This window comes from Monodon monoceros, unplaced genomic scaffold, assembly GCF_005190385.1.
Source record: "Monodon monoceros isolate NGI ecotype Baffin Bay Population unplaced genomic scaffold, NGI_Narwhal_1 Super_Scaffold_4, whole genome shotgun sequence".
NCBI lineage: Eukaryota > Metazoa > Chordata > Mammalia > Artiodactyla > Monodontidae > Monodon > Monodon monoceros.
The window spans coordinates 19,199,482-19,225,358 of NW_021703781.1; the positions used below are offsets into that span (position 1 = coordinate 19,199,482).

A 25,877-nucleotide genomic window follows, 5' to 3' on the forward strand; every position below is an offset into this window, starting at 1 on the left:
GGACTCACTTCCTATCTCCCTTACCTTTCTCTTAGAGAGTGAGAATTCCTTTTCACAAAGTTTACAATGTGTTGCTTCTTTGTCTTTCAACCAAACCAGTCCCTAGTAGGAAAAATACAAATATTAATGCTCAAGTTGGTAACAAAGTTACATGTGAAAATATTTTCAACTAAGAGCATTTTATAGGAATAGATATGTAGATTAACCAAAAATGAGTCCTTTTCTTTGAAATAGTTGTAGATTTAACAAGTGTGGAATTTGCTTCAAAATAATCTGGGTGAGGAAGAAGGGATGTGGGTTGAATATAAATAAAGCAAGGTTGGCCATATATTGATAAATAGTGAAACTGGGTCATGGTTCATTTTATTCTCTTTACAACAGAATATTTGAACATTAACATGACAAATGTTTTTAACAAAAATCTATTATGGAAAGTAATTCTCTTTAAGGAAAGAACCCTAGTAAACCTACATCGTTGGAAATGCCTCATAGATTAACTGTGGTTTCCTTTACTCATAGAACTACCTGTTAGATCTGTGGGAAAGAACCACAAAACTGAGCTGCCAAGTAAACTATTAAAAACGTAACAGTCAAACTTTTTATCTTACGTATTGGCATATCCCAATGATCTGTACTGTTCTAGGGTGTGATGGCTTAGGAGTGAATATGATTTGAACCTAATACATTTTTAGAGGGTGTCAAATTCAGAACCAGGAAGATCCATCTCCTGACACTAAACATGGTCCTAAAGTAAATCACTTGAGGAAACTGGATCCCAAAGATTACAGGAGGAGAATTTTGAAGTGTGTCCATATTTTTTTTTTTTGTGGTACACAGGCCTCTCACTGCCGTGGCCTCTTCCCGTTGTGGATCACAGGCTCCGGACGCGCAGGCCCAGCAGCCATGGCTCACGAGCCCAGCCGCTCTGCGGCATGTGGGATCTTCCGGACCAGGGCACGAACCCGTGTCTCCTGCATCGGCAGGTGGACTCAACCACTGCGCCACCAGGAATCCCGAAGTGTGTCCATATTTCATTGGAGATCAAAGAAGCCTAACTAAAAGAATTGTGGGCTGACTCACATGATAACTTATTTTTGAAAGGGCTATTTTATCTTGAAGATTATGAGTTTGGAGGAACTAAGGTAACTGGCAGTGGAAAGAATCAGAACATGTGAAATTCCTTAAAAATTTATTGACTTAACTTTGTGTTACACATAATTTAAAAAAAAAAACCCTTTACACTTAAAAAAAAAAAAAAGGAAAGAACCCTAAAGAATATCCAGTCCACAAACACTGAAGGATAAATTTTCATTATGTGAAATGCATGAGTCTGGCATTATGTATATATACCTTATATACAGCAAATCCACAAAATTTGAAGAGATTTTGGAAATCAGATGATTGATTTCGTTATTTTAGGTAAGACTTCACCTTAAATTCAGTTCTACACTGCTATTAATTTCCCTCACCTTCTGTAACTCACAAATTTAATAGTTACTATGTAAACTTTAGTGGTAAATATAAGTAGTGTCGAACAGGTGGAAGTTAACTTGATACCTAAAATTTCTAACTTGACCCATTCTTTCTTTGTTGTTGTCGTTGATTTAAATTGAAAACAATTATTGAAGAATTTGGAGGGAAAATTTTGACACATTCTTAACTAACCGAGCTCTTGGCTAGAAAAAGCATTTTTTTTTTCCCCTATGAAAGCAACTTTGTTAGGTGGTGCCCATTTTATTTCAAGAAGACCTAAGTGAAAGAAGAGTCCTCTGCTTCTGATTAATCTCATCACATCTCCCTTTCAGAAACAGCCCAGGCTAAGCTACATTGCCACTGCTTCCAAAGAACCAAGTATATCTGATTACCACTTGGGAGATGGAACAAGTGCCACCTACAACAGTGTACCTCTAAGGCATAAGACCTTTACCAGCTAATGAGAGAAAAGTCTTCCAAGCAGAAGAGCCCACAGACATATTTCTCAAAAGCCTGAGTTGTCTTGAAAGCGTTTTCTACCTGACAGAGTTCTTTGAAGAAAGTGAGACAAGGACTAAGTATTCACAGATCAAGGTCACAAGGTTAATATCAGCTGTTTTTATTTCACAGTCTTAACCAGCAGCTATTATCTGATATAGCAGAGGTAAGACAAATGGTGTTGGGTTACTGCACTTCAGGCAGTCTAAGGCTCCTTCAAACACAGGATTGTAAGAAGTGAAGGTTTAAAAAAAAAAAAAAAGAAAAGAAAAGGGAAAAACCTAGACAGCTCATATCAGACACACCAGCAGAGTCATATGACTTGAATCGTGGAATTTTCTTTTAAAGCAAGATGGGGCCGTAAAGATAATTCAATCCAACTTGAAGAACACCATAAAAAGGAAAGTGATTTGCCAAATGTCCCAAAGCCACCTAGTGGAAGCAACTTTGCTTCCTGCCCAGCTATATTTGTAAGGGATGGAGAGCCTGATGTGAAGCAGATTTCCAAGCAGTATCATTTGGTTCAGAAGTAACCTTCTGACATCAGGGTTGAGCTTCCAACTTTATTTCCAGACTTATTTTAATTTGACTTAACTTACCCTGCCCCTCTCCCAAAGAGAAAAGCTGTACACTGTACGGTAAGCCTAGTGTATTAGCTGGAAGGGACCTCAGAGATCAGCACCTTCAAGCTTTCATTTTACAAATAAGAAAACTTGACACCCAGACAGCTGAAGTAGCTTCCTCAACGAAACAAAGCTGTTTACAAGCAGAGCCAAAACTAGAAGGGAGCAAGCTACTGCTCGGCAAACAAATGGCTATTTTTCTCTGCCCAGTTCCAGAATGTCAGCCACACAGCTTAAACCCTCCTAACAGGATATTAGAGGATCCTTCTCTAGAGAAAGTCAACTGCCCCAGAGAGAAGTCTTGTAGGTACTAACATTGAGAAAGGATACCCATCAGTTCGGTAGTTAACAGATTTTTCTATGCTTGAGGCCTACCAGTCTATTACAACCCATCCCCATCCACCTAACCAACACACACAGGGCTTTCAAGATTTTTTTTTTTGTGCCTTTTATCGAAATTGGGAGATTATCCAACATTTGAGGAAAGATTGGGGCATGAGGTACTCCAACCAAAGAACAAACCCAAGAATGGAATTCAGAAGAAACAGAATGGAAGTAGCAAAATAAAACTTTAAAGAAACTATAATGAATATCCTCAGAGATAAAATAACAGGATGCTATTTTAAAAAGGAAAACTGAGCGAATAAAAGCCTGCTGAGGGACTTCCCTGGTGGCACAGTGGTTAAGAGTCCACCTACCAATGCAGGGGACACGGGTTCGATCCCTGGTCCGGGAAGATCCCACATGCCGCGGAACAACTAAGCCTGTGCGCCACAACTACTGAAGCCTGCACGCCTAGAGCCCGTGCTCCACAAGAGAAGCCACTGCAAAAAGGAGCCTACGCACCGCAACAAAGAGTAGCCCCCACTAGCCGCAACTAGAGAAAGCCCGCGCAGCAACGAAGACCGAACGCAGCCAAAAATAAATAAATAAAATAAATTTATTTAAAAAAAAAAAAAGAAAAAGAGTGACCAGACCAGACAGGAGCAGTAAAGAAAAGACTCCAGAAGGGATGACTCCGACGGAAAAAGAAAATTAACCAGTTACCCGACTCATATTACTACGTGAAAACCTTTTATCAAGAAGCACTTTACAGAATTGTTTGAAAGTATAAGAAAACTCTGATGCTCAAATATAACAAAACTTAAAGGGGCGGGTAGGGGGGAGAGTAAATATTAACTCCAGAGGAAATAAAAAGTAGTTCAAGAAAGAAAATATAATTGCAATATACTACCTGGTCCAGCAAGGAACAATATTTAAATAGTCATAATAAAGAATACACAGTAAATGTCACAAAAACTTTTACTTAATTATACTGGGAGGGCAGTGAAGAGAAGACAGACCAGGGTGAGACTGAACAAAACTCCTCATCCACCATGCTAATGAGGCAATAGATAGGTCTAAATAGTACTTAAGAAATAGGGGAATAAATACCAGAAGAAACAACTAAAGGAATTAAAAGTAGCCTCCTTCTGGTGGCAGGAGCTGGGGTAGATAAGGGACAAGAGGGTGAAAACAAGAGACTGCTTCCGTTTTGTTTTGTTTTTTTAAGTTTCCCTAGTACAATTTGACTTTTTAAATTACTTTCATGTAACACTTTCATAAACCAAATGGGTAGCTTGTGTAGTAGGAAGCCATCTGCCACTGAAGTACTCACATTTTCTCCTCTGTTGTAAAGAGATTCTTGCATCCAGATACATTCAGAACCATATACTAATAAATTGTACCAAATCACTATCATATACATTAACTTACTCAATATTCAAAGCAACCCTATGCAAAATCATAAGCCAATTTCAGAAGAGAAAACTGAGACTCCATGGGGATATTTGACTTGATGAAGGTCAAAAACTAGTAAGTAATAGACTAGCACAGGAATTTAAGGATTATCAAATTCAAATGCAATTTCTCTCTATCTTGCCACACTTTGTAGGAAAGTGGACAAAATTATTTCCAAGGTCATTTCCAACATGAGGAATTTTAATAATGTGTTCTAGAGGTATAGGGAAGAGATGGACCCCATCCTACAAGCTCCCCATTCACTGCTTCTGCTTCTATATATCCCAGGATTCAATAATAGTACACAGGGCCTTACCTTTACTGGAGACTTTCACATATATCCATACCTTCCTACTTGAGGAAAATACTTACACTCACCTGCAATGCTTTGTTGGCTTCTTTTATATCTTCTATTTTAAGTTTTGATCTAAAAAGATTATAAATAGGTCCAAATTTCAGTACACATTTTAAAATATAGACCGTCTAGTAATTCATTAGAAAGGTATTGAATTTTCATAGGATATAAAATTGTATATACTATATTATTCTAATGACCTTCTTTGGCTAGTGGGATTATATTTAATATTTTCCTATATTTCCAAAATGTCCTAAAGCAAAAATAGTTTTGAGATTTAAAATTTGCTTTTTTAAAGAAACAATATTGGGCTTCCCTGGTGGCGTAGTGGTTAAGAATCAGCCTGCCAATGCAGGGGACATGGGTTTGAGCCCTGGTCCGGGAAGATCCCACACGCCGCGGAGCAACTAAGCCCGTGAGCCACAACTACTGAGCCTGCGCACCTAGAGCCTGTGCTCCGCAACAAGAGAAGCCACCGCAACGAGAAGCCTGGGCACCGCAACAAAGAGTAGCCCCCGCTCACCACAACTAGAGAAAGCCTGCACACAGCAACGAAGACCCAACGCAGCCAAAAATAAATAAATAAATTTATAAATTAAAAAAAAAAAAGCATATTGGTGTTTTCATGTGGTTATGACTACTAATGACAGCTATTATTTACTGTAGGCTTATGATGTACCAGACACTATGCTATAAACTTTGCATGCATAATGTCATTTAGTCTTCAAAAACACTTATCAAGATGAAAAAAGTGAGGCCTGCTGAAGTTTAGGTGGTAACTGGGGAAGCCACAATTCAAACCCTGGTCCTCTGAGACCCCAAAGCTGACAGGTTAACCATTATGAACACTATTTCTCTAGCAGATGCAAAAGAGTGGTAAGTGAGAGTGGAAATATTAAGGAAGATATAATTGTGACAGTTTTTCACCTTTTGAAAATACATATTAACATACAGACTATAAACAACAATAATTATCTGTGATCCCACTACCCAGAGATGATAATCTCTAAATATCAATGAGTATGTGTATTTCAAATGGAAAAATTATTTACACGGTTTCCCACATGACTTAACAATATATCCTGAAAGGCTTAGAGCTACTGACTTGTTATTACTATCTGCCACATCATTATATTAAATGGTTACATGGTATATACCATGAAAAAGAATATGAAGTATGTAGTTTATATAATTATCCAGTGCTGAACTTTCAACTTGTTTCAAGTTTTTTTGCCACAAAATTGTTCATTAAAGTTGAAATGACCAAAACATTTGTATTATTTTTCTTAGGATAACAACTTAGAAATGTAATTACTGGATCAAAAGGTACATAAAATACTAAAGTCTCTGCTACTGAAGCAGAACATTAGGAAACTTGCTTTGCCCTACAAATGCTCTGTTCCAAGACATAAAAACAAAGTGTTAGTCTTTTATCTGGTGCATAATGACTCTTACAGTGGGAATAATCAATGTAAAATTACACAGTATAAAAATATTAACAGAGTAATCAAATTTTCTTGGCTGAATTCACATCTACAAAATGTATCCAAGGAAAATTGATGCTGGTGGGAATTTTGGCCAAAACAGTAACTGCTATATAGAAAAACTAAGTATGGAATAAAAGAGCTTACTTAATGGCATTCACTACAGAAATACTTTCTATATGAAAATTTACTGGTATTGATATATTTCTGGTTAAAATGCCTCTATTCATAAATATGGACTCTAAAAAGCTTGCCCCCTTCTGATAAGAAGAAGAGTATCAGTTACAGTTCCACTAAACACAATGTACAAGAACAACTTTTCCTTGTCCCAGACAAGGAACAGATGTCTGTATTATTAATTTTAATTAAATTCTATTTAGAAATATGTATTTGTTTGTGAAAATATTTCCACAGAATAAAAACAGCATAGAGAAGGGTCAAAATAAAACATGAGAATGTAATAAATGTGATACAATTATGACACTATAGGAAAACATCCATAAATTATACAAGCCTCTGATAATCCTGAAACCCCTCCTTTGAGGAAAAAAAATCTGTAAGTTTCTTTATATGGAAAGAATAGCATTTACAGAATACTACATTTGGAAGAGTCCTGGTAATTTCTTTTTTATTCTTTTTCTTTTTCTTTGTGCAGTACACGGGCCTCCCACCGCCGCGGCCCCTCCCGCCGCGGAGCACAGGCTCCGGACGCGCAGGCTCAGCGGCCATGGCTCACGGGCCTAGCCGCTCCGCGGCACATGGGATCTTCCCGGACCGGGGCACGAACCCGCGTCGCCTGCATAGGCAGGCGGACTCCCAACCACTGCGCCACCAGGGAAGACCCATTCTTTTTTTTTAACTCATATTCTTAAGTAAAAAAAAAAACAAAAAAATCCTACCACACACACACACAAACCAGCAAACTTCAAAAGAACATGCATACAGTGCCGTTACACAGGGATTAGGTATGCAGTCAGTATACAAGGGAAAAATTTAGTAGTCAAAAAAACCCTTGAGGGGCTTCCCTGGTGGCGCAGTGGTTGGGAGTCTGCCTGCCGATGCGGGGGACGCGGCTTTGTGCCCCGGTCCGGGGGGATCCCGCATGCCGCAGAGCGGCTGAGCCCATGGGCTGTGGCCGCTGGGCCTGCGCGTCCGGAGCCCGTGCTCCGCAGCAGGAGGGGCTGCGGCGGTGAGAGGCCCGCGTACAGCAAAAAAACACCAAAAAAACAAAACTATAATTTGAGAATCAATGACCAAAATAAAAGGAAAAAGGAAAACAACGATATTCTGAATTCAGCTATCCGGACATCTAAGTGATCATGCCTTTAATACAACTATAAAGTCTCTAGTACTGAGTGGGAGATGGGTGAAAAGTAATACACATTCCTTGTTTTACTATTCTAACCTGTTTTCATATTAAACCTTTATGATCTTAAATAAATGTAAATATATTTTTTGTTGTGGGGATTGTTCACTGTTGAGTCCCTAGCACTTAGGATAGTGCCTGGCACATAGTATGTGTCGGATGAATACATGGAAAATCAGCACCTGGTCTGGCTCAAAATGATCAATGAATGGATGCCAGATTAGAATAAAAATCTTGCTTATTGAAATCACAATGCAAATTGTTCTTTGTAGAAACAAAAACATCTTTATCTTTTTGAGAGCTGGTATTTCCTTTTGTGGTTTTAGGGAACTACTCTTTTCTTGGCTGAGCCTCACAGCATGTGGGATATTAGTTCCCTGACCAGGGATCGTACTGGCGTCCCCTGCATTGGAAGCACAGAGTCTTAACCACTGGACAACCAGGGAAGTCCCAGGGAACTACTCTTTACTATGCCCTTGGTAATCATTCTCAAGACTTCCTAATGGAATCCCAACTTTAGCAATTAAGTCTCCATTCCAGTATTTCTATTCAGTTTAATGATTACAAAAGATATATATGACATATATATATAGCTAATCATATCCATATATATAATGAAATCCTCATATATGGATTTGTTCTGAGGTTAGCTAACTTTGGGGATTGATACTTGGGAGGAGGGAGGCAACTGTTTATTTTATACCTTTTGGTGCTCTTTGTCTTTTTTTGGCCGCGCTGCGCATGGCATGCGGGATCTTAATTCCCTGACCAGGGATGGAACCCACGTGCCCTGCAGTGGAAGCGCAGTGTCTTAACCACTGGACCACCAGGGAAGTCCCCTTTTGGTGCTCTCTGAATTTTCTAACCATATAAAACATCAAAGGGATTTATATAGGTGATAGGCTTATGGGTCATTGTGGCTTTCTTTTACTTTTTTGTATTAAAAAAAAAATGACACTATTTTTTTTTTAATGTGACAGTGGTACATTCAATACTAAATTAAACACTCCAGAGTTTACCCTAGATAGTTGACAATATGTTCAATCAGGGCACAAAGATGAAGCTAATCCAAAACACAGACCATGTGGAATAAGGAGGAAAATGTGAGAAAGACAGAACGCCATTTCTCCTTCTTGTCTTCATATAAACCCAGTAACACTTCATTGTGACAGAACCAACCACAATGCATGAAGTCAAGCCTCAACTCCAGACAACATCAAATACCATTCACTTTTCACAATGCTGGCTCCTTCTCAGAACTGTCTGAAAAAGTTCTCTGCATATATTTTGAAAATTTGACTTTTGTTCTGAGAAAAATATATTAAATGAACTTCTGAATTCTCTGATTGGAAGAAATTAAACAAGAGTCTTAGATTTCATCTACTGGAAAATGTTTAGAGCTAACACTTACTAAAATGAACTTTTAAAAAAATCTCTCCAATCCACACCCTTATTTGTTAATCTTTAAAGTTGCTGTTTGGCTTTGTTTTTAATAGTTCATATCTTTCTATTTTATATTTAAACTCTTCTGTCTACTTGGTTTGGCACACTCATAACTTAATAAGGGTCAATGACTACTTAGTTGGAGGAAAAAAGAGAAATTACTCGCTAAGTTTGTTGCCAAGTTCTTGAAGAGCTTGCTCCTGTTCGTGATATATTTTTTTCAACTGGTGATTTTCATCCTGGAGGTGAAGGAACTCCTTCAAAACAATAAAAGACAGAAAATGCAATTTAAAAGAAACAAACTAGACACTGCATACATACAATTAAAGGATAGGAATGTATCCTTCAGCTTTTCATAAAAAATAGCTGCTCTAAAAAGAAAAAAAAGCTGCTCTATCAACTATCAGCTATTTTCCATTCATTTAATCTCCTTACTGTTATTTTTAAAGATGACCAGTATACTCTGTTTCCTTGGTATAAAAGTAAATTATTATTTGATCCTCTTTTTTTTTTTTGATCCTCTTTTTAAATAACTTAACTGTCATCAAGATAGAATTTTTTAAGTTTTACCACCATTATTTACTTTTTTAAGACTAATGATTTGTTGGGTCTCATTTCTAAGATGAGATAAGGTGTCTTTCTCCTTTTGAAGATCTTCTTGCAAAGTTTGCCTCCATTCCTTCTCAATCTTCAGATCGGTTTCCAGTTGCACCCTTGAATGACAAATAATACAGAGAAGTTCAGTGTTGTTTCTCACATGACGGTTGTATGTATTCTTCATTAACAGCATCTCTTTGGTTGATTACTTTCACCTTTGTAATGCAATTCTTCAGGTAGTTTCTTTCACAAATATTTTTTAGAAAACAAGTTCAGTAGCACAGGGTTTTCAGATCTCAAAGTCTCAGTTAATTTGTCAATCACAAAAACCTCCTGCTAAATGACAATTTGTCATTTATTAACTCTGTATACATAAATGCTGTATAAGCATGGAAAATGCGTGGAAGGGCACACCATACTATAAAGACTGGTTATATCTTAGAAATGGAACCATGTTCTGGGCCATGAGAAAATTTTTACCACAAACTAATGAAAAGTATTATTCTGATATAAGGATTACAGCAACCACAAAATCAATTCAACATCAGAAACAGAAAAATCAGCCCTGGTGCCAAGTGCTACTTTGCAGATTACTGTTGGAAGCTGACCCATTACAGTACAGAGCTAAGACCAGGGAGACACTAGAGGAAAATTCACACTGTCTGAAAATGCCAGTTCACATTTGAAAGCTCTATTTCATCATTCAAACAACAGGTGCTAGCTGGAAAAACAAAAGTAGTCAAATTCTTACATTTTAGGAAACCCCCCCAAAATAATTCCAATAATTATTGCTCATAAGTAGTTGTAACAGGTGAGGTATATACTAATAATGCCATAGTTCCTAATACTATACATTTTTAATTATAATGTTATGTCATAATATTGAGAATATCACCGTATTACATTATATTATTTTTTTGTGTTAATATGATTACTTTTGTTTCCTCATAAAGTTAGCATTTCCATCTACAGCCAAATTATTTTCAGTGAAGCAATTTTAGATTTTATAATTAAGGTTGAAGAGACAAAATACCTCAAAATGGAATTTACAAATTGTTGATAAATACCATTTCACCACAAATTTAAAAGGGATACAGAGGGACAGGTATATGCTACTAACACTGAAGTAAGCAAAGTACAGAGTGAGTGCATTGTTGAGTGGCCACATCATCCAGAATCAGAAAAAACTGAGAGAAAAAGCAAAGGAAAAATTTTGTTTTTAAGTTATTTAAAATATATTGTCAAAACACATGTTGACCACGAAGGGCAGAAACCATAAAGGGAAAAAAGAACTATATAAAAATGTAAAACGTCTAAATGAAAAAAACCACTATGAACAAAGTTTAAAAATAGGGCTTCCCTGGTGGCACAGTGGTTGAGAGTCCGCCTGCCGATGCAGGGGACATGGGTTCGTGCCCCGGTCCAGGAAGATCCCATGGGCCGTGAAGCGGCTGGGCCCGTGAGCCATGGCCGCTGAGCCTGCGCGTCCGGAGCCTGTGCTCCGCAACGGGAGAGGCCACAACAGTGAGAGGCCCGCGTACTGCAAAAAAAAAAGATATAAATAAATAAACAAACAAACAAACGAACAAACAAACTATAGGGGCTTCCCTGGTGGCGCAGTGGTAGAGAGTCCACCTGTCGATGCAGGGGACACGGGTTCGTGCCCCGGTCCGGGAAGATCCCACATGCTGCGGAGCAACTAAGCCCGTATGCCACAACTACTGAGCCTGTGCTCTAGACCCCACGAGCCACAACTACTGAAGCCTGCATGCCTATAGCCCGTGCTCCGCAACAAGAGAAGCCACCGCAATGAGAAGACCCCACACCGCAAAGAGGAGTAGCCCCCACTAGCCACAACTAGAGAAAGCCCGTGAGCAGCAACTAAGACCCAATGCAGCCAAAAATAAATTAATTTTTTAAAAACACACACAAAAAAACTATAAACTTAGAAAACATTTTCACTGTATGTGAAAAACCCACAATAAACACATAAAGAGCTCTTATATAAATAAATATTAAAAAGCTGAACACCACAGAGGAAAAACTAGAGGCTATGAACTGGCAATTCACAAAATAAAGAAATACAAAAGGCTATTACTAGTAATCAAAGATATGCAAATTCAAACAATAAAGCACAATTTTTCAGGCTAAATGATTCCTTTAGGTTAACTGAGATACGATAGTGTAGACCTATAGTAACTGATATGATACAATGTCCATAATGTAGTAAATACAATAAACAAGATACTAAACAGCACGTAGCATGATCCTCTTTCTACTGATAAAAAGCAAAAAATATCTATGCATACCCAAAAAGAATGTTCATCAAAATGTTAGAAAAAGGTATATCCAGGGAATTCCCTGGCGGTCCAGTGGTTAGGACACCGCACTTCCACTACAGGGGGCTTGGGTTTGATCCCTGGTTGGGAACTAAGGTTCCCTCATGCCACAAGCACAGCCAGAAAAAAAAAAAGGTATATCCCATTTTTATTTTCTTCACTTTTTTCCATATTTTCTTACATTTGGTCAACAGCATGTAATATTTTCATAATCAGAAACCAAAAAAATTTATTTCCATTTTAGGTGAAAAAATGGAATTTGTTTTTCTTGGACAAAGTCCCAACTGCCTATTTCTACAGAAACAGTTCCAATTTTTCTGAGGGATCCCCTTGATCTCCAAATTGTTAACATGTTTATGCTCTACCAAAATGGCACCCAATGAGAAATGAAATTACTTTCACAGTTTCAGCAGGGACAAACATCTTCTCTCCACAGCTGTACCCAAGACCTATTGAGTAGGTTAGCCCTACAGGGAAGGACCAGGTCCCTGGAGCATTATTTGGGTCATTCTTTGGGCAGGGATCAAATAGAGGCATCACTGTAGAATTAATATCAGACTTGTCTTACCTACCCTTTTGTCAAACTCTAGAAAAGTCATTCAGTAACACAGAGTACTGAAGTTTCAAGATTGTATTCTATTGACTGGCAAAGTGTCCCAGTCTTACTTTTCACATTTTTCCATTTGGCAGGGTACAGGGACTTAAACAACAAAACCCTTGGCACCATTAATAAACTTGATGACTTAAATGTTCTTTGTGATTTCTGTTGCCAAGGGAGTCCTGAAAGTGCTTTTGTGAAAGTATTAAAATTAAGAGAAAATGTTCGCTTGCCGAGTGGTGGTTTTTTTTTGGAGGGGGGTGGCGGGGGGCGCATGTGAGTTTTAGTTTCACAATTTACAAATGATGTAAGTTTCCAACCAAGGTAATACCCCCTGGCCTAAAGCCTTATTCTATATACCAATTTCTCAAAATGTTATTTTTGTGGTAGATATAAAAGGAACTTAATTCGGTTCTGAACAAGGTGGAGTAAACACATTTCTACCTATCCCTCCAACTAAGTACAGTTAAAATCCCTAGACATTATATATAAACAAACATAAGAATATCCTGAAAGGGGGAGAGAAGAAAGCAGACCAGCCAGGATTCAAGGAATAACATGGTGATGAGTTCCCTGAGGCTTCTTTTTGTCTTCTTTATAGCTCTGACTGGATGTAGAAGCCCACAACCCACAAACAGCAATGGGCACAGACAAAAAAAGCCCCAAGAAAAGCCTACTCTCTCCTGCCAAAGAGCTAGGAAGAAGCAGCCTAGCGTGATAGAAACCTTTTCAACAATAAATGCCCTATTCCAAAAAAAAACACCAGAGGAAAAAACCATGCCCACCCCAACCACTGTAAGCAAAAGCCAAATGGGGAGCCTAGTTGCTACCCTCACCTGGCAATAATGAGGCATCCCTCCCAATTCCCACTGTCGTAGTATCAGAGAAAGAGCCAAGTGCGGAGCCTGGACTTTTTTACCACCACCCAGCAGTAATGAGGTATCTCTCCCCATCCACCTCTACGGTATTAGTGGAAGTCACATGGAGAGCGTGGACCTTTATTCTTATGCATCAGTAACAAGGCTTTTCTCACCCTCTCCACAGTGTCAGCAAAGGCCAAGTGGGGAGCCTAGATTACTACCCTGGCCTGGGGTTAGTGAAGTACCTCTCTCACTCCCCTCCAGGATGGTGTCAGCAGAGACCAAGAGGGAAGCATGGACTCCACTCCCACTTGATGGTAACAAGGCACCACTCTCCCTCTCCACAGTGTCAATGGAGACTGAGTGGAAAGCACAGATTTCAAGCCCTGCCCACTAGTTAGGCACCCTTCTCCATTCCATCCAAGATGGTCCTGGGCTTCTACCCCCAATTGGTACGAAGAGTCAGTGTCCACGTTCCCCTGCTGGTGTGGTTTCAGTAGAGGACTGCTAAAACATAAGATTTAAGATGCAGTCTCATAACATAGTTCCCAAAATGTCCAGAATGCAGTTGAAGAATATCTGTCATACCAAGACCCAGGAAAAATCAACAGATTCCAGGAAAAATCAACAGATGGCAACATGTCAGATAATTCAAGATGTTGGATTTAACTAATAAGAATTTTAAAGCAGCCACCATAAAAATGTTCCCATGACCAACTAAGAATATGCTTGAGGAACCCTCCTACACTGTTGGTGGGTATGTAAATTGGTAAAACCACTATGGAGAACAGTACGGAGGTTCCTTTAAAAACTAAAAATAGGGTTTGCCTGGTGGCGCAGTGGTTGAGAGCCTGCCTGCCGATGCAGGGGACACGGGTTCGTGCCCCCGTCCGGGAAGATCTCACATGCCGCGGAGTGGCTAGGCCCGTGAGCCATGGCTGCTGAGCCTGCGCGTCCGGAGCCTGTGCTCCGCAACGGGAGAGGCCACAACAGTGAGAGGCCCGTGTACCGCAAAAAAAAAAAAAAAAAAAACACAACTAAAAATAGAGCTACCATACGATCCTGCAATCCCACTCCTGGGCATATACCTGCAGAAAACAGTAATTGGAAAAGATACATGCACCCCAATTTACAGCAGCACTATTTACAATAGCCAAGACATGGAAGCAACCTAAATGTTCATCGACAGATGACTAAATAAAGATGTGTTATATTTATACAATGGAATATCAATCAGCCATAAAATGCCATTTGCAGCAACACAGACGGACTTAGAGATTATCATAGTAAGTGAAGTAAGTCACACAGAGAAAGACAAATATCATATGATATCACTTACATGTAGAATCTAAAAAAAAATTAGATAAATGAACTTATTTACAAAACAGAAATAGAGCCACAGACACAGAAAACAAACTTATGGTTACCAGAGGGGAAAGGGGGGAGTTTGGGATTAACATATACACACTACTATATATAAAATAGATAACCAACAGGTCCCACTGCCTAGCACAGGGAAGTATACTCAATATTTTGTAATTACCTATAATAACCTATAAGGGAAAATAATCTGAAAAAATATATAGATGTACATATAACTGAATCACTTTGCTGTACCCCTGAAACTAACACAATATTGTAAATCACCTATAGTTCAACTAAAACAACAAAACAAAAAACTACCAAAATGTCATTTCCTCTACCTGGAAATTCCCTCTCCTGCCCAGATAATGACTTAGACTCTTGGGTATCATTTAAAATACAGTTTATATTTTAACTCCTCTGAAAAAAAAAGAATACGCTTGAAACAAATTCATGAATAGGAAGTTTTGAAAGGAAGAAAGGAAATTTTGGAAGGGAAGAAGAGTCAAACGGAAATCTTAGAACTGAAAAATAAAATAATCTCACTGTATGGTCTCAATAGGAGAATGAAGATGATGAGGAAAGAATGAATGAATTTCAAAGCAGAACAACAGAGATTGCCCGATCTGAACAACAGAAAGAAAACTGACCGAAAAAAATATATATAGTGTCAGGGTCCTATGGGACTACTAAAAAAAAAAAGACCTAACATTCATGATATCAGAGTCCCAGAAGAAGAGGAAAAGCAGGTGGAACTGAAAAAAAAATATCTGAAGAAATAACAGCTGAAATTTTTCCAAATTTGGCAAAGATAAGCCTAATGACCCAAGAAGCTGACCAAAGGCAAAAAAGGATAAATCCAAAGAAAGAATCTGGAGGGTAACTAGAGGAACAATGATTCAAATGACAGTCTACCTTTCATCAGAAATTACGAAGACCAGGGCTTCCCTGGTGGCACAGTGGGTGAGAGTCCGCCTGCCGATGCAGGGGACACGGGTTCGTGCCCCAGTCCGGGAAGATCCCACATGCCGCGGAGCGGCTGGGCCCGTGAGCCATGGCCGCTGAGCCTGCACATCCAGAGCCTGTGTTCCGCAACGGGAGAGGCCACAACAGTGAGAGGCCCGCGTACCGCAAAAAAAAAAAAAAAAAAAAACAACAACAACAATGAAGACCAAAAGAAAGTGGCACAACACTTTTCAAATGCTGAAAGAAAAGAACGGTCAACTCAGAATTTTAAGGATATTCTGAAAATATCCTTCAGAAATAAGGTGAAATCAAGACATTCTCAGATGAAAGAGAACTAAGGGAATTTGTTGCCAACAGACCTACCTTAGAAGAATGGCTAAATGAAGTTCTTCAGACACAAAGAAGGAAACTTGGAGCATCAGGAATGAAGAAAGAACAATAGAGAGTTTTCTAAATTATGTTTAATGGTTGAAGCAGAAACTATATCATTGTCTGATGTGGTTCTCAATATTACATAGAGGAAATATTTAAGCAAATTATATTGTAAAAAAGAGAACATAAAAAGACCTAAGTGGAGGTAAGGCTTCCACACTTCCCTCGATATAGTAAAATGTTGATACCAGTGGTGAAAAGTTGCAGATATATGGTACAATGTCTAGAGTAAACACTTTAAAAAATCTATACAAAGAGATACACTAAAAAATACTATAGATAAATCAAAAGGGAATTCTAAATAATGTTCAAGTAACCCATGAGAAGACACGAAAAATCGAATAGAGGAATGAAAATACACAAAACAGCAGATTTAAGCTCTAACATATCAACAATTATACTAAATGTAAATAGGCTAAATACATCCTTAAAAGAGAGATTGGCAGAATGGATAAAAAACATGCACTATAGGAAACTTACTTCAAATATAATGATACACATTAGGCTGAAATTAAAAAGATAGAAAATGTAAACATTAATCTTTTGTTTACTACATGAAAACATTAATCAGAAGAAAGCAGGAGTGGCTATGTTAATATGAGATAAAATAGACTTCAGAGCAAATAAAACTACCAGAGACAAAAGGCACATTATATAATGATAAAAAGGTCAATTCACCAAGAAGACACAGCAATCCTAAATGTGTAGGCACCAAACAACAGAACTCAGAATACAAGAAGGAAAAACTGATAGAACTAAAAGTAGAAATATACAAATCCACAATTATAGTTGGGATAGTTCAACAAATACTCTCTTGATAACTGATAGAACTACTAGACAGAAAATCATCAAGAATAGAAAAGAACTTAAAAACACCTCAATGGATTTAAAGATAGCTTAGCAAGTTACACATCATACATGGTATGTGATCTTGTTAATGATCTGTTAAACATAATATTGGGTTGGCCAAAAAGTTCGTTCGGGGTTTTCTGGAACATCTTATGGAAAAACACGAATGAATTTTTTGGTCAACCCAATATATAACTCTTTATTTTCTATTGTTGTTTTGCTGTTTTCTTTAATAACAAAGTGGTACATATTTATTGGGGAAAAAAATACTGATGTTTATAAAGTAAAAAGTAAAATACCCCTGTCAATTTACCATCACTCCCTTGAGATAACCATTTTCCAGAATCTGTATTCTTTAAACTCTTTTCTATGTACATGTAAATACACACATACACAGTTTTAATTTTATAAAAAATGGGATAATACTTAGCATACTGTCTGCAACTTACTTTTTTCAACTCAGTGACATATACTGACATCTTTCCTAGCTGGTAATATATAGATCTATCATATGAAGTACTAATAAAAATGTTTTCAGAAAATATCACTTTCTTTCATAACGTAAGCTCCTTTGAGTTACAAAGGTCTATTATACTCAGTATCTAGAAACATAATGGCCGTCAGACTAATGCTGAACAACAGCAAAAAGAATAAAAGTCTCCTTGAGCAAGAAGACAGCAAGACAGTTGAAAGTACTCTATAAACAATAAAGGGAGCAAAAACATAAGTTTTATCACAATTATGCTTTCTAGTTTTTTTTCTTTTTTTTTTGGAAGGAGAACTCCACAACCTAGCCAGCATCATTAAATAAATAAAAATATAGGTTGTCTACCATTATGTGCAAAAAAATGGGGGGGAAGAGGGGGAAATTATGTTAATACAAGTATTTATTTCCAAATATACTCACAGCTGTTTCTCCTTTTGGGAGATTTGTTTCTGCAGACCGTCGAATTTACTCTGGCATTCTTGTAGATATTTCTTGTCCTCATCTTCAGTGTCCATTTGCGCCTTCTCTGCTTGCTGCAATCTGGTGTAATTCAAATCAACTTTGGGTAAAACTGAGGCTAGAACTAGGGTGTAAAAGGGTGAAGAAGACAAATAAAAGAAAAATGGGGAAATAGAAACATTTCTAAATGAAAACAAAGTTTGGGGGAAAACTCACAAACTCAAACGTGAAAGAGCCACACAATGTCTAGAAATTGTTTTGTGATTTTTTTTCAATATAACACATAATATACCCAGAATACTATCTTCAAATGTGCTTTATTTCTTGTTCATAATTAACAATGCAAAGCAATATAGCCTTTACCACTTATGTAAAGCATAATGAGTTAACTTTCAAAGTATAATACGTGTGTTACTGCCTTTTTACAAAACCATGAAAGTATAGTACTTATGTCTACACTAGGTGAAGAAGCCACATTGTTATATATTATGCTAGGATGTGTATGCTAGGAATCAAGTGTGCTACAAGGCCAAGAGCAAAGACCTGCAATTACTTCAAATAACAGCCAAGTCCTCCCTATAGAATCTTTATACATTTACTAAATTATGCCAATGTTTTGTGTGTCTGTATATGTGTTTTAAGATTCAAAAGAATTTATTACTAGTTGGCAACGTTCTCTAGAGATCATTTTTGTTCCTCATCACTGAATTTTTAAAATTAGCTTAAAATGTGTATTTCTTTTTTTCTGCTTTTATTTGTAAGTCATTGCTTCTCCGTGTGCTTAGCTCCACTCCCTGCCTCCTATGGCCATCTAGGATTTCTTAGATTTAACGTCACTACTTTTATAAGAAAACATCTCCCAAGTATTCAAGGGACATTAAGTCCTTGTAGGGGATCAAAAGAGAAATTTCTATTCAACTAACCAAAAAAATTACCTCTTCTTTTCTGCCTTAAAACCATGCCAATGGCGCAACCCTCACACATTTCAAAAGTATAAAGGCCACTTCCAAAAAAAAAGAGTTAAGTGTAACATTCAAGTTATCTCTAAATCTAAATTTAAATTTAAAATATTAAGATGGAGAGATGGGAGATCCAAGCTTTTCTCTAAGGGTACAGAAGTGAAAATAAAAGTCAGAGTGAGGTAGGCCTTGAAGTTGTGCTATCACAGAAGAGGGCTAAGGGGAACTGGAAAATCAAGGAGCTAAAGCATAAGATGATGGCCAATCTGGGTTATAAACTATTTTAAAACATAGTAAAAAATCAGTAAAGGAGCTAGTAGGCAAAGAGTGGGCCAATGGGGAAAAAAGTCTGTGCCAACACATTGTGAAACCAAAGATTAACTTATTATTAAACAATTTTTATATTTTCCATCAAAAAGTAGCTAAAAAGATAAAACTGCATTCGAAAATTCTGACCTTCAAAGGGTCAATACTCAAATAAGCCCTTGTGCACAAGGTATGAGGAATTTTTGGAAATCCAAGTGCACCCACTCTGCTTTATGGCAGTGTATTACCACAGCAGCTGATCAATAAGTGTACAGGGTTCCTAATACCCTTTCACAATACATAATAGCATAAATTCTTTTTCAATTTAATATATTATAAAATTGTTGGTTCTCTTTTAGTCTGTTTGAATACAAGTGGTTTTCAGAAAGATATATCTTTGACCAGCTTGTACTGGTCCTGAGTGTCACTGCTGGCACATTTCACCAATGACATTGCAATTGTTCTAGTTTGAGTTAACAAATCATTGTCACTTCATAATGGAATGGACAGAAATCAAAAACAGAAAAAGGTAATAAAGATGTCCAAAATGTAAAAATGGGGATAAAGAAAACAAAAAAGAAAAAAGAAGAAAGAGGATGTCAATAAAAGAATATTCATGTCAATAAAGCATTAATAGTTATGTTTTTCATAAGTAGATTCAAAGAAAGCAATGATAAGACATATGTTGACACCAACATGACAGGTCAATGGAAATACATTACACTTTCCAACAATAAAAGTGAAAAATGCCAATATAAAACAATTCAATTTAAACAAAATTATTTCCTGGGTTAGGTTGAGGGTCCTAGCTCAAAGAAACACAACTAAACTGCCAACTCAGAAAGCTTGATTTCACATAAAGGGATGGTGAATGACAAGGGATATGACAATCAATATGCATGGAAATCAATCAGGGATAATTCCACATGGATTTTGTTCGTTTTTCACTTTTTCGAGGTTTTTGTTTGTGTATTTGTTTTATGTAATACATTGAACCAAATGAAACTGCCGATATTAGGCCTTTCTAAAAAATCTACAAAATGGCAAGTTCAAATGAATCAGGCTAATATAAAGCAACTTGATTCCATGCAACAATCAAAACAAAAAAGGCAAAATTCTGCTGGGCTTTAAAAAAAATTCCTAATCTAAATTTTCCTAATGGTCTTTGTGGCAGGTGTCAGAGTTGAATAAAGAAAAGGGGGGTAAAGAAAGGAAAAAAGAAACTAAGACTGGAAATGCTGTACCTTTGTTCCAGCTGCCTCATGGCTGCAGTAATTTTATTGGTTTTTTCTTCTAGTCGGGCAATTATTTCATTTTTTTCTTTCAAATCAGCTTCAGAACCCTATTTAGAAAAACATAAAAGCTACAGTGGTTTTGATTTTTAAACCTGAATATCGATAAGCTTTGTATATCATTTTGCTATGGGATTGTTACTTTGAAATGAGCAGAGTTTATTTGTTGATTAAAATACTCCTAGATGCACCCCTATGTTCATAGCAGCACTATTCACAATAGCCAAGACATGGAAACAACCTAAATGTCCATCAACAGATGAATGGATAAGGAATATGTGGTACATATATACAATGGAATACTACTCAGCCATAAAAAAGAAAGAATGCCATTTGCAGCAACATGGATGCAACCAGAGATTATCATACTAAGTGAAGTAAGTCAGAAAGAGAAAGACAAATACCATATTATATCGCTTATATGTGGCATATAAAATATGACACAAATGAAACTATCTACGAGACAAAAACAGACTCACATACAGAGAACAGACCTGTTGCTGCCGAGGGGGAGGGGGAGTGGGGGAGGGATAGACTGGGAGTTTGGGGTTAGTAGATGCAACATATAACATATAGAATGGATAAACAACAAGGTCCTACTGTATAGCACAGGGAACTATGTTCAATATCCTGGGATAAACCATAATGAAAAAAATATAAAAAAGACTGTATATGTGTGTATAACTGAGTCACTTTGCTATACAGCAGAAATTAACACAACATTGTAAATCAACTATACTTCAATAAAAAATAAATTAAAAATAAAATAAAATACTCCTAGATATAAAGCAGTACTACTACAACTAGTCTTCATTTAAAATGTAATAAAGGGAGAATTCCCTGGTGGTCCAGTAGTTAAGACTCTGAGCTTTCACTGCCGAGGGTGCTGGTTCAGTCCTGGTCGGGAAACTAAGCTCCCACAAGCTGTGCAGCAAGGTCAAAAAAAGTAATAAAGGAAAAAAACCTCAACCTTCAATATTTTCAGATGATGACAGAATAAACTCGTGTAAAATATGCTATTTTTTCAAATTAAATTGTAAAGGGCTTTTGGCAACAAGTCTACTTAACAGCAATGTCACTTTATTAGAAAATTTGTAACAATTATAGTAAAGCATTTCAATCAAAATTAAATCTCTTAGGACTACACTGTGTAAAGAAGTTTACAAAAATGTCTTGCACATTTTGACTGAATTTTCCCAAAAGATTTAAGCTTCATCTGTTAATCTCTCAGCATTAAGAAACAAACTCAGGTAATTTTTTTGTTTGTTCTTTGACATTGCTACATTTCTTCAGCTTCCATTTAGGAAGTCACTGGTTTTTACTACAGACATGGCACAATTAAAATGGGCTCATAGGGCTTCCCTGGTGGCGCAGTGGTTGGGGGTCCGCCTGCCGGTGCGGGGGACGCGGGTTTGTGCCCCGGTCCGGGAGGATCCCACATGCCACGGAGCGGCTGGGCCCGTGAGCCATGGCCACTGAGCCTGCGCGTCCAGAGCCTGTGCTCCACAACGGGAGAGGCCACAGCAGTGGGAGGCCCGCGTACCGCAAAAAAAAAAAAAAAAAAAAAAAAGGCTCATCTCTTAAAAACCGAATCTTTCATACAAACATTCATTTTCAATTTATTTTTTTTTTGGCTGCATCAGGTCTTAGTTGTGGCACACGGGATCTTTTGTTGCAGCACACGGGATCTTTCGTTGCAGTGCATGGGCTTCTCTCTAGTTGTGGGGTACAGGTTTTCTCTTCTCTAGCTGTGATGCACAGGCTCCAGGGCACGTGGGCTCTGTAGTTTGCGGCACGCAGGCTCTCTAGTTGAGGCGCGTTAAGTCCAGTATTTGTGGCGCGAGGGCTTAGCTGCCCCACTGCATGTGGGAACCTAGTCCCCGACCAGGGATGGAACCGCATCCCCTGCATTGGAAGGTGGATTGTTTACCACTAGACCACCAGGGAAGTCCCTCATTTTCAATTTATATAACAAGAAGTTCCAAGAATTTAAGAACATTCCTTACCTGCAACTTTTGATACATCTCTATGTTAATTGCTTTAACTTCCTCTAGTTGTTGTCGAAGGCCTATCAGAGTATCTTGTTTCTCATGGATATCTTTCTCCAACAACTTCATGGCAAGTTCAATCTCATGTTTCATACTAACTTGTACCGCGAGCTCATTCTCCACATCCTGCAATTCAATACAGCCTCAATTCACACACTGCTTCAGGATGTCAAAGTCAGATACACAACAATTAATGACAACAAAAAACAGTTACTATTTATTATGCAGACTACTCCTTTTGAGTTATAAGCCCCACTATAGGGAATCAACTAGGCCCTATAAGAACATTCTAAATATTTTCAAATGCACGTTTTGTTAAATGAAAGCATTTTCCACATTGTATTAATCATCACTATTTTAATGGCTAGAGAATTATGTATTCTTATGCCTCATAAACTCAGTATTAATTTTCCTTAAACAAAGAAATGAAGTAGTCCATATCAGTAAAGGCCGAAGATAAATCAAAAATCCCATTTCACAAACAGTTTTAATTTCTTCTCTTCAAGAATTTTACATCAGAAGGATCCTAACATTAAAGACAAAAAGCAAAAGGGATGGAAAGGCTGGCAATACTCTCTTCTTGACCTGGGTTGGTTACACAGGTATTTATGTTATAATCCATCAAGCTACATATTTGTATTTTTCTGTCAGTATTTCATAATTTAGAAAGGTTAAAAAATAAGTTAATTTTAAATATGACTTTACTACTTGAATATTGATATCTAAATACATCATTCTATTCTATTTTTTGTAATGCTGGTCACAATATACTCATTTCACAAACACAGACTGTAACATAGTTTAAAAACACTGTTTAAAAAACACTGACACAATGGGATTTTAAAGAATCTGAAGGGACTAGGGGGATCAGATTGCTATCCTACACCAAGGAAGATAAGGCTGATAGAGATTTTAGGTGGTGCTTAAGGGTAAACTATCATTTTTTCTAATATAACTGTAATGTAACCTACTTGTCTTAACTGAGATTCATCTCGAAGCTGCCTTCTGGCTTCATTGTACATTTCATCTAGCCCCTGCCTAGAATGCTTATATGTTTGAAGCTCAGTTTCCACATCTACTTTGGTAACCTAGGAAGAAAACATAAAACTTTTAATTCTATAATCACTACTATTCATACAGCACAGATATATCCAGTCTATGCAAAAGTCCACAAAAGGGCTATTTCTGATGCAAGACAATCTGTCTGCAATCAATCTATACTTACTTCTAGGTGCTGCTGTGTTTTCATTAAAATCAATTTATTTTCACTTCGTAATTGATGATTTTCTTCTTGGAGTTTAATGATATTATTCTTTGCTATTGCTAACTAAAAATAAAACAGGGGCAAGAAAAAAAGATTTTAAACATCTGTATTTATACTTGCTTTACAGGTTATGTTCATGACTATAACAATAGAAAATAAAATTCAAAAACTTGTAAAATATCTCTCACATCTACAGAAATTTTCATAAGAAAAATGTGCTCCTATTATCCCAAGATACCAATTATAGGAATTATACTCTTCTTTCTATTTCCTTTTGTTAACCAGTCAAATCGTATGTTAGTAGAAACATATTGCTTATCTGATTTATAATATGTCCTGAATACAAAGTGCATGAGTAAGCATATGAAGAATTATATGGTAAACAGTAAGACTGTAAAGACTTGTGTAAAGGCAAAAACATCTATAAGGGAAGTTCTGCTATTATTGAAAATGTAACACATTCATGATAATCAAATAGGACACCCTTGTGAAATCTGGGCATGCTGAGTGACTGACGATCACAAATATGAGACAGCTCTCACCCTCAGAGTTAAATATGAATGACTAAGTGACTTGGCTCTGAAGCCTAGAATGAAAAGAGGGATCCTAGGAAAGGAAAGCAGGAACTACTCCCCAATGTTGGCTTGCAAATAAATTTCTGAACACTTGGTCAGAAAGGCAACTCGAACTTCACAGTGCGCCTATTATGGTCAAGAGGCACAAACTAGTGAGGAGCTCTCTCTAATGGTCCCAATCTATCAAACTATCAAATGGTCCTAAACCATCAAAATGAAAATGCAGTCATGCAAACAGTCATGTGCTTCCTGGTTTGGGAAAATTAGGCCAATTCTAAAAGAAATATGAATTTTAATTAACATGTAAAGTAGGGTTCATAGCACTAATAACAGATTTCTTCCTCTAGCCTAAATAATTCTGAAAATGGAAAGCAATAATTCTTTTTTATTTATTTATTTTATTTTTATTATTTATTTTTGGCTGCATTGGGTCTTCATTGCTGCGCGGGCTTTCTCTAGTTGCAGCGAGTGGGGGCTACTCTTTGTTGCGGTGCGCGGGCTTCTCACTGCAGTGGCTTCTCTTGATGCAGAGGACGGGCTCTAGGCTCAGGGGCTCTAGAGCACAGGCTCAGTAGTTGTGGCGCACGGGCTTAGTTGCTCCGCGGCATGTGGGATTTTCCCAGACCAGGGCTTGACCCCGTGTCCCCTGCATGGCAGGCAGATTCTTAACCAATGAGCCACCAAGGAAGTCCAGAAAGCAATAATTCTATGGTTAGATAGATTTAAAAAAAACAAACAAAAAAAACACAACTTATCTCAAAAGCAACTTTATGAATAGTATTAAAAAGAGATCTGAGGGAGTTCCCCTGGTGGCCTAGAGGTTAGGATTTGGCACTGTCACAGCTGTGGCCCGGGTTCGATCCCTGGCTGGGGAACTGAGATCCTACAAGCTGTGGCCAAAATATTTTTTTTGAAGTTTTAAAAAAAATTTTTTTAAAAAAGAGAGCTGGGGTAAATTTCTGGTTCTGCAACCACCAGACAACTACTTCGACAATGCAGGAAACCAGAGCACATGGGATGAGTTTTACACATGGGAGTGTGGAGAAAGGGCGTACATGATCGTGGACTGATGCTTGTAAGGAAAAGTAATCTGAATAGGAGAACACGAGGGACAGGATCATTTTAATGGTAATTCCTAACTATAGGTGGTACAGGTCATCCAGATTAAAAAATGAGACTCATGGCTTATTTATAGAAGAGTTGTATGCATTTCATCTTTGGGGCTCATTTCTAGAAGCTGAGTATCTCAAACAATTCACAGATTCACCTAAGAATTTGCCGGAGAATACATGGTTTCTTTAGAACTTATGATCATCAATTACAACTACACTATAAGTATTCCATCATAATGATGAAAATGTGTTTGTGTGTGTGTGCACGCTTAATGCATTCATACTTAAAATGGAAAAGGATCACCAATACTAGGTCCATGAAAGGCAATTATACATGGCTAGGTGACAATA

The 25,877-nt window shown here is 37.4% G+C and overlaps 1 protein-coding gene across 7 annotated transcripts in view; it reads right to left on the minus strand.

Moving 5' to 3' along the window:
- RUFY2 (RUN and FYVE domain containing 2) overlaps nucleotides 1–25,877 on the minus strand; it is a 45,834-nt gene that overhangs the window by 2,417 nt on the left and 17,540 nt on the right. For 5 of the 7 annotated variants that reach the window (XM_029245069.1, XM_029245072.1, XM_029245068.1 and 2 more), the window contains 9 exons: nucleotides 23,801–23,902; nucleotides 23,547–23,663; nucleotides 22,534–22,701; nucleotides 20,480–20,577; nucleotides 17,932–18,051; nucleotides 9,605–9,734; nucleotides 9,184–9,278; nucleotides 4,752–4,800; nucleotides 25–102 (listed from right to left, as the gene is read on the minus strand). In XM_029245069.1, coding sequence (XP_029100902.1) covers nucleotides 25–102; nucleotides 4,752–4,800; nucleotides 9,184–9,278; nucleotides 9,605–9,734; nucleotides 17,932–18,051; nucleotides 20,480–20,577; nucleotides 22,534–22,701; nucleotides 23,547–23,663; nucleotides 23,801–23,902 — 957 coding nt within the window. Of the gene's footprint in view, nucleotides 1–24; nucleotides 103–4,751; nucleotides 4,801–9,183; nucleotides 9,279–9,604; nucleotides 9,735–17,931; nucleotides 18,095–18,268; nucleotides 19,726–20,479; nucleotides 20,578–22,533; nucleotides 22,702–23,546; nucleotides 23,664–23,800; nucleotides 23,903–25,877 lie in introns of those variants that run through there. The other 2 variants (XR_003796998.1, XM_029245071.1) reach the window with 2 other exon arrangements.